This window comes from Neodiprion pinetum, chromosome 3, assembly GCF_021155775.2.
Source record: "Neodiprion pinetum isolate iyNeoPine1 chromosome 3, iyNeoPine1.2, whole genome shotgun sequence".
Lineage (NCBI taxonomy): Eukaryota > Metazoa > Arthropoda > Insecta > Hymenoptera > Diprionidae > Neodiprion > Neodiprion pinetum.
In genome coordinates this window covers 20,008,280-20,022,043 of record NC_060234.1, presented here as the reverse complement: position 1 = coordinate 20,022,043, position 13,764 = coordinate 20,008,280, and the positions used below count along the sequence as shown (strand labels likewise).

Below are 13,764 nucleotides of genomic sequence, written 5' to 3'. Positions count from 1 at the left end.
AATGTAAAAAAATTGAGATTTCGTTGCCTTTCGAACTTTGAATCATATTTATATTGGGACGGATGATAAAGTTTCCATATTCATGTACGCTCATCTGCCATAATATGTCTCTATTTACAGTGGATAAAGAATGACAGACAAAAAAAAGTGAAAAACGCCCGAAGCCGCTTTCTGATTAATCTAAGTACTGTGTTCAAACGACGTTTGTCAGTTGTCTCTGACATTCATATGAGTTTGTCACTTTTCCACAAAGCCTTGTGTACGGAAACGATCATTAATTAGGAAAGATTTTGGCAACAGATATCGCAGTCTAACCATTAGATTTGTCCAAGACATCTCTTAGAACTTTCTACCTATATGCACGGACGCAGGAGCGAATGGGGGACCACAGTTGTCACAGGTGATTGCAGGTAGCGCACAATTGTTGGTTTACTTTGCCGCGAAATTCCAGTGTTCGAAAATGAAAAAGTATTTTGTTTGGTCAATTGAAAACTTTAAACAGGTTAATTTGCGACGGTGCTTTTCTCCAAGTGAAGAAAAAAGATCTATAAAGGAAAAGGAATTTTAACGTAATAATGTATGCTTGAATTTGAATTTTGAACCAACGATGGTGCTGCTACCAAGCTTCAAGAGTTGGCAGTGTGGTTCCCCATTTACAATTCTCAAAGCTGCATTCCGTTTATCGTATCACCTGGTATCCACATGCCGCAACGCTTAGAGCATGTACACTTGGAGACAATGAATCTGAGACGTCTAATTTCTTTTACACTGAACAGTTATGTTGGCAACACGGAGAAACCTACAGCGCCACAGTCGGCCGAGCGCGAAACAAACTCAATCTCCATAAACGTAACATAACCCATGACCGTCGAATGTAACCTTAGAATACCGCGGGGGTAACGACTTGTTAGATTGACACCTATTCTAAGCATAGACTTATAAAAGATAGACTGAGCGCTCTTATGAGCCGCTTGAAGCAAACATTTAAGGGGCAGAAATATGCCGGGAGTACTCCTTTCTCTCTCTGACGATATTTGTGGCGGGGATCGAGGCGGTAGAGGAGAATGAGGCGAAATTATGCGCCTATATCTATAGCTGTTCTACTTCCACTACGCCCTTGTCTCCCGGTATGAAACCGATTGAAAAGAGAGAGCAGTACTCCTGACATATCTTTGTCCTTTATATGTAAGCTTCAGTACCTCTTATAGGAGCGTTCAGTCTATCTTTATAAGTCTATGATTTTAAGGTCAGATTCGACGGTCATGGGTTATGTCAGGTTTATTGAGATCACGGTCTTATATACAGGTCTGGAAACTTCATTGGAGGGGGTATGTCGCTTATTGAAGCAATTTTTGTGTTCACTAGTCGCCACTAGGTTCGTTGCGATCTTATCAACAGCGGTGGAGGGGTCGGGGGGGTCCAGACAAGACCGTGGTATTCGCATATAGTATGTATATGGGTTATTCGCTCACTCACGCTCACTCATCGTATTTATGAGGTTATTGTTCTCCTGGTAACTAGACCGCAGCGACAACTGGTCGTGCCGCTAGAATCAAAATTTGCACTCGCTAAGCGACACGAATAATCGTGGCTCCCAACATAGGAGTTTCCAAACCTGTATACAAGACCGTGATTGAGATTGAGTTTGTTTCGCGCTTGACCGACTGTGGCGCTGTAGGTTTCTCCGTGTTGCCAACGTAACTGTTCAGTGCAAAAAATTAGCCATCTCAGTCGGATTCATTGTCTCCAAGTGTACAGTAATGCTCCAAGCCGCAACGTCACTCTGAGCGCGTGCGTGAGTGAGCACAGAGTGAAGCCATGGCCTGTCGCCGGCAAAGATAGTTCCATGGGATATTTCGATCTCCGTCCGAAACAGTTTCAAAGCACACTTTTGAGATGCTTCTTCTCTCTCTTTTTCTGTTGAACGTTGAGGAAACTTCAGTGGATCGGCATTCCGCCAGTCGCCAGAAGCTCAGGCCAGAAGTGTCTGTCTCTTCTTACTGTGCCGCTTGTTCACCTTTTCTGTGGCAAGCATAGTGAACGGTATACATGATATATATATATACATATTTATACATATATCAGATGTCACACGGGTGTTAAATATTGATTAACCGTAAAAATGGCGTGAAAATTCAAAAGCAAATTTGAAATGTGCCGACAGTGAGTGTTTGCAAGTTAATTAAGCTAGATATGTTTGAATTACTACGATATAATTCCGCGAAAATAGAATCAGATTTATTAATTACACTTGAATTTTGAATAATTTTGTCTATGAAATAGTGTCATCTCGGTAGTCGCTGCATCCTTTCAGGCGTCTACCGTAGTTACATTGGCAATTTAACGGAAATACTGGATCCCTAGATGAAAATGATGATATCAAAAGTTGGTCTGTTCTTATGGATGAATAGTAGGGAAAATCCTGTAGTAAATTTGTAAGTAGATACAAAAATTTAAATATCTTTGCTCACCAATTAATTATCAATATTATTCTCGACAGAGAAAGGCCAGTGTCTGGTCCATTAATATCATTTTGAAAGTATAGACAGCACCGCATATTGAAGGATTTCCAAATCATGAAGATGCTGGCAAAGCGTATGTTCCCAAGTTTGATTACTTGCAGTTCTAAGGCTGCTGGCATCTTAGCACCTTTAACTATTCCTCCTGCACATATTGCTGCACTTTACTATTTCTGGCCAGAATTCTCACGAGATGTCGACAAGCGTTATTGCTCATGTTCTTGTTGGGACACCGTGTTCAAGGGTAAGAAATTGGAAACATTTTTCTTGGTCATGGCTCATGCATATTTTACTTTGACTATAGAGATACACATCTCATTTGTCAAAACTTCAAATAACAAATAAATGTCATTTCTAATTATTTCCATTTTTTTGCATAAATATCTCTTGATCGGTAATTGTAAAACTAATTGGGTTATTTTGGTCAACCAATAGTAGAAAAAAATTCGTATTTTGAAATTTCAAGCACTTCCGAAATGAGAATGCCGTCAGCCAATGCATACTTCCTTGTTTTAATTTTTTTTTTTCAGGCTCCTATGAATCTGGTGTTGCATCTTACAAGCATATGTATTTTAATGCCACTGCTAATACCATAAAAATATGGTTTATGATAGTAGTTGGTATAATTATATTTTACGAAAGTGTGAAAGATTTAGCATGGCTAGCTATGCAATGTCGTCTGAGATTTAGAATGTTGATACTTTTTGGAACTGCAGTGTTTTCTCATTACTATTCATGGTGGGTGTACATAAATTATTGGAATGACGAGTTTTATTCCCAGTGGTATCATCAATTGTTTTTCACTGCTACCGAATTATTGTCAACAATTCTGGTTGTTCATTTGGCTGATGCAAAAAATCCAATCACACATAGAAAAGCATTTGGCATCGCTGCTATTGCAATCATGCATATTTTAGCTGGTAGTTGGGACCAGTTCATCACCAATGTTGTTAGAGGAGAGGGATATTCCCATCAGGTAAATAAAAATCTCATCTATCTTTGATAACTTTTGTTTTCAGTGATGATAAAAATGTGTTACTAATTATTGTAAATTAAATAAGATTTCTCAACTCCCAATCATGTAAAACAGTTAGTTATATCAATTTAAATTGCACTTGGTCTTTACAGACCTTGACTTGATTTCATAAATTTCTGAAATTTTTTATCAGTTTCTCTATTTGCTTAAATTATTTACTTGGATTTTCTAAATCGCGTGTTATTAAACATAGTGCATAATCAGCTTATTCAATAGTAAAAAATAATTTTTAGTTAGGGAAAAACCTGAATTATGCTCCAAAACACCTGCGATTTTCAAGCAATTTCTCAAGCATAGACATTCTGTTCAAGGCTTGTTACAGTGCATTGTTGAAGTAAAAGGTTCACATAATTAATAGGTAATTCGGGATCTGGGGTTCATGATTCCTGATATTCTTCATGTTGCCATCCCTCTATGGTCTGTGGAATGGCGTAACGCCTATGGCCTACCTGGAGCTGGATCCAGTCAGAATATCAGACGTGATCTCACGTGTATTTCAGGAATGGTTATAATCGGATTATGTTTTTGTGCTGCCCTGTGATATGCAAAGCGATGAGTTAGTAATCAAAATAAACATGAGCAGCTGCTTAGTGCTTATCTTAAAAGCATAGCAATGAATGGAACTTTGGATTATAACAGGTATTACTTCTGTTTTACATTGATCTAATCTTCCAAATCTTTGTTTCTATATTTCAACCGCTGACAACATCTTACAGATTCAGGTGGTCCATCAAATTTCTTTGGGTGAATTTTACCCAATGAACTTTCATCAAAATCTGTGACAATTTGGACAGCTCTGTATCTCAACGAGAAATTGTGTTTTAAAAATGTTTTTTTTTTTGTCAAAATTGTCATTATTGGTAGTGAAAATGTTCAGGGGCCACTATTGCGATATTTCATACCGTTACAGACCAACGAATTTGAAGATATTTTATTTAAGAACGGACACGACTGTAGCCATATGAGATATTGCGTCAGGGAGCGGTAAAGTTTGGTACAACTAGTACTAACAATACACCTTAAATTCTTATAGAATTTTTATTGTTGAATATTTGCTGGACTTAAAAAAAAAATTATAACTCAATGTATTGTAAAAATGTACGTTATTCAAAGGAAAAATAAAATTTTCAGTATAGGCACCATTTCTAGTTGACAATGAGATACAGAGTCGTAGTTTGACACAGTGACAGGGATCATTGGTTTTGTGAATCGTGAGTTGGGAATCATTTAGGTAATTGGACATAAAATTTTAGTACAATCAACCAATGCCGTTTTTATCAATTTGAATGAGTAACCTCTTTGTATATCACAAAAAGCGATAGAGAAGTTTTTATTTAGTGTGGTAAATTTTGTTGTCAGCTGTTGTTCACCATGTACATTGTTTAGTTAGTATTTGTAACTGTGACACAACTCAAGTTTACTATTTCTTTGTATCATGTGTTGCATATTGTATTGTGTTGTCAAGTAAAATTGATTCGAGGTTGAAGTTTTAAACATTAATGTAACGGAATACTGAAAAAAATTGTTGTTTCGCACGTTTAGAATGTGTTTGAAAGAATTAAGTTCTCAATATTAACATTTTGCATCATTACTGTTTACTGAATTTCACAAAATTCTGCAGCTGCGAAATAACAAATATTCTGCAAAATGCATCGTTACAATAATAAATAACTTCAATCTTACAAATTAATTGAGTTTTTTGGATGCAGGGTGATTGTTTGATTCTGCAAGAAGGCAGCAAAAGAATTACGTACGTACCACAATTGAGATCAACCTAAAAGATAGAATTATTTAGTTGTGTGGATCCAATGGTGAAGTTTATGAACCAATATGTGTAATGATGAAACTATTGTATTAGACTCTTGTTGAAGTTCGCGCTTTTTCAAAATCGCAATCTACAATACAGTGGGAATTTAATTATTTTCGAATTCGACCTTAAAATTAAAGTGGGTATCGAGTGTGGATTCCCTAATGTTCAACCAGTAAAAAGACAGGGAAACTCCGGAATTCAGATTCAGTGAGTACTTTTCTTTTCTGAGTCGACTTATGAACGTCTTCCACCATATCAATGGTATTCTCAATATTAAGTACGTAAATCGAATCCTATGTATCAAAATTTATTTCAACAGCACATACTTATTCACGAGTATTCAATATTGGCAAATAAACCTTACTATTGGGCCACTTTAGATAACGATGGAGGTAATTGTTGCTAGATCTGACAAAATGACTCAGCCTTCTGACATGAGAACTGAATACGAATTTGGACTCTGTTAAAAGCTGTTCTTAAGGGGATTGTCTAGTGTAATGGCTGTATTTTTAAAGGTTTTTTGGATATTTTTTTAAGATAAAACTTTGAAATAAAATTTCTCATAGTTTTTATGTTCTATTTATTGACATTTAAACAATCTTTATTATACCTATACTTATAGCCTCAACTAGGATAATCATGATGACTTTGATAATTTTTGTTTTACGAGCTAAACAAATTGATCAAAAACTGCAAATCAAATATTTTTTCATAAAATATAAACTACCAGAGCAATCATGATTATCCTAGTTCACGCGATAGGTATAGATACAATAAAGTGCTGTAAAAATTTGAGTAGGATCGCTCCAGTGCTTTTAGAGATATCATGTCTACACTTTTCTTACATACGTTCCTATCGGGCGGTATACATTAGGTTATGAGAAGTTTTATTTCAATGCTTCGACTTAAACAAACCCCCAAAAAATCGTTAAAAAAAACAGCCTTCATATTGGACGACCCCCTTAACTTTGAAAGTTCGTAGCTCTTAGTATATGAACCAAAAAAAGCAGTGAAATATCGCTGATTAGTTATTGTATACAATGCAAGATCTCTTGATGTGAGAGTGTTGCTACCAGTGGTTACGTTTTAATAACCTAAAGGAACTAATATTGTGTTCGAGTTTGAGCATTAGTCCCAATAGGTCGTATTTTGACCAAAGAGTTAAGAAGTGTTAAGGAGTTATATACGAGTAGACAGCTGAAAAGGAGTTGAATTTTGAAAATTCATATCTCGACAACCAATTATTCATCAAGTCAATCGAACTCTGCTTTATACAAAAGTATGTTGACAGTCATCATTTATCACGAGCAAACTATTTGACGTTATTGTCAATAAAAATACTTGATCTACGTAATTTTTAATAAAACAGACTCCGATCGAATTGAACAATTGGTTGTCGAGAGGTAAATTCCCAAAACATACCCATATTTTCAGCCATCTATTTGTCTACACCCCCTTAAGACAGTTCACCCTAGGCATATCTTTTTGCTCAATCTAGAAGCTCGAAGTAGTTCAGGGTTAATTACAGTTTTTTATACTTGCCGACTCATCAACTGTGGTCATAATTTAATTGAATTCGGTCATTGCAGAAAACTATTGTCTCCCTATGGTTTTCTCATCCGTTTGTCCTGCAAATAAATCTCTGGTCAACAAATCTTACAATCAATAGCATGTTGATCATCCATAATTTGATAGAATTTTTTATAGTACATATTTTATAATACGTTACTTCACCAAGGTAATTGATATTATAGTTATAGATGAGACAAGATGTTTTATCGGTTTAAAATATCTTAAATCATACTATAGATTGTTTTAATTGTTAGACTATAGTGCGATCAATCAGCATAAATTAATCACGTTGATTTTTTTACTTCGATCTTACTTATTCATTCATTGTTCATAGTGTTCAAGGGATGTCAGCAAGAAGTTCATGTTAAACATATTTTTTTAATTTTTCGCTACTCAAATAGTGCATTTTCAAAGACGTTAAAACGCAATTTGTTTTTACAGATATGTAAATCACTCAAAGAATTATAAAATTATTGAACATTCATAATGATAAAATCGTGAACCCAAACAATTTATTTGACAAATTCGTTCGAAATTTCTTACTCACATACGACAATAAGAATAATCAATTACCGTTTAAGTTACTGTTGCAAATTCTGTAAGAGGCTATATTAATTCCCATGTATATTTATTGTAGTACAGTAGCATTTACGTACAAATGAAACAGGTAAAGACTAGTTTAGTACAGATATTTTTTAGTATAACTCATTAAAAATTTACTCTCCGTTTATACTTTTTATTGCGAAATAAATTTAGCTTTATTTGAAACCTTGCGAGAACGATGTAGTCAGTATTTACCGACTGAAGAAAATGTCGCTTCATTTGAGTGCTACAGAAAATGCATGCTGAACAAAAGTATCGAAAAATATTTCTGCTTCATACACAAAAATAAAAAAGGCTGGGAAATGTTTTCATAAAGTAAGTAGTACATAATAGAATTACAGGAATAGATTTTTTGACATTATTGTTGCGTAAAAAAAACTTTTTTGGGGTACTTGTATTTCACATTGCATGTAGAATTGCGCAAACTGCGGTATTTTTACATCAGTGACGTTTATATTCTGATAAAATTCAAAATAAATGACATTCAACGCGGTCGGTAAACATTGACTCTAGCGTCCGCTTAAAAGACTATGGGGTGTACAGTCAGGTTGAAAAAGTGTTGGCACAAAAACGTGATGAAACAAAGCTTTAGATAGTGTCACTGAAGCTATTTTAGTTACATTCAACTGTAAAAAATGAAATGGAAGAATGGAAATGTTAAAACACTGAAATTCAACTATAAACAACTCATTATTTTAACTACACCATAGAAACCTCATTATTCTACTCTTTTTTCGCCGAAAAATCTGTATTACATTTCTAATTCCAATTAGCTGACTATTCCAATAACTGACTTTATCCGTAAATAGATTCTCCACAGATCGTCTAATAATGAGTAAAATTGTGATGAATTGTATACATCTTTTTTCTTGCCATCTGACAAACTTAAGAAAGAATATGTCTCAGACAATTTGCAAGGCATTCATTTACGAATAAAATGAGTTATTTGTCAATAGAGTCAAACAAATTACTTAGATAATTCGGTGAAAAAATAATGTGATAATGCAATTTCTCTGACGCTAATAACGCGGTGTTCACAATTGAAATTCAGTATTGAAACATTTGCATCTGGGTCACATAGACTTTCTTGAATCTGATATAACTTGGTCAGCCTCAGTTGCCCTGTTTAACTTTCGTTTTCTTATATTTTCTAATAAAAGCCCTATACACGCATTAAATATTTTACGACCTTGTAACGTTAACATATCCAATCATTTTGCAATTTTAGAATGGCTACAATCGCAGCTATTCAGAAATAAGGTCTTAGTAAGGCCAATTTATTGTATTCCGCATATATAAACCTATACACCAATTTTAAAGTTGTGAAATAGCGTACCAAGTTGAACGTCCTAACGTGTTTTTTTTGTGCATATTTGAGAAATTTACAATGTCAAAAGAACTCATTCTATTGCAGATCATGAAATGTGAACTAATAGTAAGTCGAAAAGACGTTTCAATTCTTTATATCATGTATTGATTATATTATTTTTATCTACGAATACAATATTTGAAGAAGAAGATATAATTATTAGGTACCTAAATATAAGGTAGTGCAGAAAAGCATATAGGATTTTATATACGAATTTGACTTTCCAGGTAATTTTTCGTGTTCAACGAAATGAACCAATCTCAATATCTGTCTTTTGTTTCTGCATGCAATAATTTTTTGAACCTGCATCCTTATTAGAATGGTCCTTAAAAAGGTAATTTTTGACTTTCGACTGGCTCGTCCCCCAAATCAATTCCAGATAATTAAAAAATAATGAACTCATTTTTTCAGATTCTTGTATCAACTCTAAGCAGTCCCGAAAGAGGGTGGATTCCATTCAACCCTTTCAGTGGCACATCAAATCTGCCGAAGGGATTTAGATGAAATTTAGTATAGGAGGGTTTCTTAGGCTGCTGGTTACGAATCTGAATTCAAAATTTGCAAATTCAAAATGGCAGACCCAATATGGTGGAGCTAAATCCAAAAAGTCATTTGATTTCCGAAAAACTGTAATCAATCTGTAATCGAAATTCCAAAATTCTAAATGGTGGATCCAATATGGCAATATCAAGTGACTTGGGATTTTGGTCCACCATGTTGGATCGCCAATTTGAAATTAAAAATGTTGAGTTCAGATTCTCAACAAGTGACCCAAAAAACCTCACTAGACCAAATTTCATCTAAATCCGTTTTCTAGATTTGATGCGCCCCTGAAAGGATTGAATGGGGAAATCCACCTTCTTGGGGACACGGGTTAAAGTTAAGATAAAAATGCGAAGAAATTAGGGAATTACTTTTGAATCATTTGGAGACGATTTGGGGGGTGAGCCGGTCGAAATTTGAAAATTACCTTTTTAAGGACCACCCTAATCCTCATGTACAGAAATGAATGAAAGAAGTTTTGGACTTTGGCTTTATTGAGAGTATCATTTCGTTCCAACGACAATACTCGAAAAATCACTGATTCTACGGATAGTTAGTAAGTTTAGAAAGAAGAGAAAGGGTACTTACTAAAAAAGCTCACCGTTTTGGTATTTTTAAAAATCCAGAAGCGCAAGACTTTGCACCAGTGAAAGAAAACCTTTTCAACTCAGAGTTTCTGTACTAATGCAGTTTTTAAACAAATTGCAAACAATTTTTTCAGCATTTGCATTTCGAGGTGCAGAAATTTCATGTTAATAAATTATCGATGTCATCGGGTTTTGGAGTTTTGCAGTATTGGGAATGGAAATGCTAGGATCTGTGACATGTGGTGGCAAAAAATGCATTACTCTGACTGAGCCATGTTGAATTTTGAAACACCTCGTTTATCGTATCTTTTGCAGCATATTGATTCCATGTGAAAAAAGTTAAGCCTCATAATTTGGAAAAAGTTGCCGGTACTTTCCCATTCGCGTAATTAACCTGAAACTATAAGCTGATAATCGATTTTTCGACGCCAAATTGTTTAGTCATGCCCCTTTATTAGTTTCCAAAACTCAGCAAAACGCGATGACTTTTTCAACAGGCCAAAGATCAATAATTCACAGTTTGGGCCCAGATTTGAAAACAAAATCGAAAATAAAACGTTTAGAGTGGCATCATAAATAGTTCTAATATGAAAAATTCCGTACTTCGTTAACATCAGGGTTGTAAAATTCTGAATGAAAAAATAATACATTAAGGATTAAATTAAATTTTTTAATGAAATTTTTCTCCATAAAATAATTAAAATTAATGGCAATGGAAATGCTTCCTATTAAAAAATCAAAATTAATGATTAATGAAAATACCAATGCATTAAAAAGTTGATGCATTATTTACAACTCTAGTTGACATCATATTTTGTTAGTCAAATTTTGAATTCTGAATCAAATATCTTGTTTTCCAGGAAATCTCATCGGATAAATTAACATTTATTTACACTAAATTGTATCGGAAGTATCGCCAACTGGTATCTACTAATAGCTTAGGATTTATAAGTGTATGTACACCTCCCGAGGTGGATTCTGACCGATTCAAGTCAACCCGTGTCGACTGCTGTGCAACACGGGTGGCTTTGAATCGGTCAAAATCCACTTTGGGAATTGTACATGGAAAGTTTCAAATCAAAACGTTACATAAATATTTATAGACGGATAACTTTTTATATGAATTTTCTGCACGTACGTATCTGAAGGGTCCCGCTTCAACTTTTAGCGCCAATTTCAGAGGTACGTGAAAATACTTGATAGATAGGTGGATTGTTTAGATATGAGAGATTGATATAATAGCTGTATTACGGTAGATGTTTACACACTTGATTGAATAATTTGACGGACGAATCGGACTTTGAAGGGCCGGATGGTATATTATAGGTGCAAAAGAACTATACAACTCTTGAGAATCAACATCAAGTGTCTCACGCAGTTGATTTAAACAATACAAACTGTTATGTTTCATGTGGATTTTATGTGTGATGTAGTATGAGAGTAACAAAAAATGATTTTCTTCCCAATACAAGACGGCTATGAGAATTTTGAAAGTGCCTCTACGTATAATAATAACCGAAATTATTTATATCTATTATTGTTAATGAAAAATAGTTATGATTTGTATACATATAAGATTTAAATTGTGAACACGTTAGAGACTTGTTTTATATAGAACTTTGGAATGATGTACAGGCAGCTGTGCAATTGAATTTTTTATGTTTCATATATTTTATAGAAATTTCTTCGATTGTTTTTTTTTTTTTTTTTTTTTTTATATAGTATCTACAGTAGTAATACGTAGTTAATTAATAGAATTAGAAATTTGTTACCAAAAATTACAACTGCTCTGTCGGAGTATCGGACTATTCAAGCTAAAGTGTAATCGGAACCTAAATCCCAAGTATTTGTTATTTTACAAAACACACAGAAGTATACGAATATCATTTTATTTTTACAATAACCGTAAATACTCGTTTTTTTTTTAGTATCACTTCAGGCTGATGAAGACTTACAATTTTAAATTCAACTGTACTCTAAACACTTATTACACTCACGAATTTCACTGCTCCATTGCCTGGTGAATCCCAATACTTCGTGTCGCTGGAAACTGTCGTAATATTTCGTAGGGGATAATATCACGAATGTCCGTTAAACGTTTAACGGGCGTAATGTATAACGGCCTGTTATAATCTCCTGTTTTCATCATTTTGACTGTCACATTTACGCTGGTTATACGTTTCACAAGATAACAACAATGAAGACTAGATTATAACGGGCCATTATGTATTACGCCAGTTGAACGTTTAACGGATGTTCTTGAATTCGATGTCCTATCGAGAATTGAAGCATAATCTTTATCGGTAGCTACTCTGAATGTAACAGTAGCAGATTGTAACAAATAACGCACACTAATATGTTCGATACGATAAAACTAGAACAGTCGACAAAGAATTCTGTTATACGATTGTTATTAAATAAACGAGTATCTGTCGATCGGTTGCTTACGAAAAATAGAACAGGTGCACTGAAATTTCAGTTTTAAACAAGACCTCGTGGTTTACGTAAAAATTACCGAAGGTCCTTCTACCGTTTAGATTGTACAATTTTAGACATAGGTAAACTGTTTGTAGTGCTAAACGTAACCGATTACTCGATACGTTCTAGATAATTACTGCATTTCAAAGATTTTCATAGTTTATTTTCAAATTTGAAATGAACTGTATAGTATTACTGTCATGGAGTGATAATAGTCATATCAGAAATGTGAAGTGCAATAATGAATATTTTACTTCAGTAATCCTTGTACAACAAGCATCTTAGTAATTTATTAATTCTCACGTGTAGTTTATTGTGAAAAAAAGAAATCGCTGAAAACTAAATAAACTTTGCAGCGATATTCGTTATGTTCTTCTTTGGTCAATACACCTCACCTGATACCTAGTTAACGATAAGCCATGTAGTAATTTTTGATTGATACGAATTTATTACATTTATTATACAGTTCTTCGAAATAAACCAGTATTTGCATTTTAGTCGCTCTGAAATGAGAGAAACCTATTATCATATTGTAATTTACAATTTTGTTTTTTCAATTATTCCATTAACTTCAAAACCAGAACTCCTTCGTCTAGATTTCTACAAGTTCTCTCTTGGCAATCCAACCGTTCAATCAAATTATTGTTACACTTTATCCAGCAATGAATTCCTTTGCGTTTTTTTCGACTTTAATTGAATGTAATTCAGGTATTGAGAACAAACTTATTACATCCAGGTCAACTGTTGGTTTGAGTGGAAGCGAGTCATACGGTGTCATTCGATTCGATCTTGATCTCTTGTACCTCATATTGAAAAAGGTGACCTCCGTAACATTGATGTTGCGATTTCTGGAATGGCTCTGTCTGGACTTCGTCCATATTTATAGTGGTGCTACATTTTCGGTTTGATGCAAAAAATAGTGCATTTTGGTGAAAGTTTATACGAGAGAAACCGTGATGCAAAGAGCTCTTTAAAGAATCTCAATTTTATTTCGTGTCACCCAAGGATGATTAGAGTTTCACGGATACGTGTCCTTGAAAGCCTCGAATCAGGGTCCAAGGCTTATTGCTGGTACGCTTTCGACGGATATAAATTGTAAAAAATCGTAGCCCATAAACCTCACAACCGAATTTCGATCCTTTTCGAAATTCAACAGTACAGGTTGCCGGTAGATTTCCAAGTGCTTGTTTGCCGTATCCTTAAACCGTAACCTTTTTAACAGTGCTACGCAGGACTTGGTAATAGTT

The 13,764-nt window shown here is 34.3% G+C and overlaps 1 protein-coding gene across 7 annotated transcripts; it reads left to right on the top strand.

Annotated features, from left to right (window-relative positions):
* The first annotated feature begins 1,758 nt into the window (after nucleotides 1-1,758).
* Nucleotides 1,759-12,878, top strand: LOC124214115 (uncharacterized). Of its 7 annotated transcripts, none has more exons than XR_006882076.2 (6): nucleotides 1,759-2,163; nucleotides 2,284-2,435; nucleotides 2,546-2,763; nucleotides 3,050-3,495; nucleotides 3,914-4,194; nucleotides 5,265-12,878. XR_006882076.2 is itself a non-coding variant. In XM_046616137.2 (5 exons), exons 2-5 carry the CDS (start codon nucleotides 2,365-2,367, stop codon nucleotides 4,094-4,096), a joined length of 918 nt encoding a protein of 305 aa, XP_046472093.1. In that variant the 5' UTR covers nucleotides 1,759-2,043; nucleotides 2,284-2,364; the 3' UTR covers nucleotides 4,097-12,878. The 7 variants fall into 7 exon arrangements, 4 of the variants coding, with proteins under 4 accessions (XP_046472093.1, XP_068990374.1, XP_046472092.1 ...); XR_006882078.2 differs by having other exon boundaries at nucleotides 5,251-12,878; XR_006882077.2 differs by having other exon boundaries at nucleotides 4,272-12,878.
* The last annotated feature ends 886 nt before the right edge of the window (nucleotides 12,879-13,764 follow it).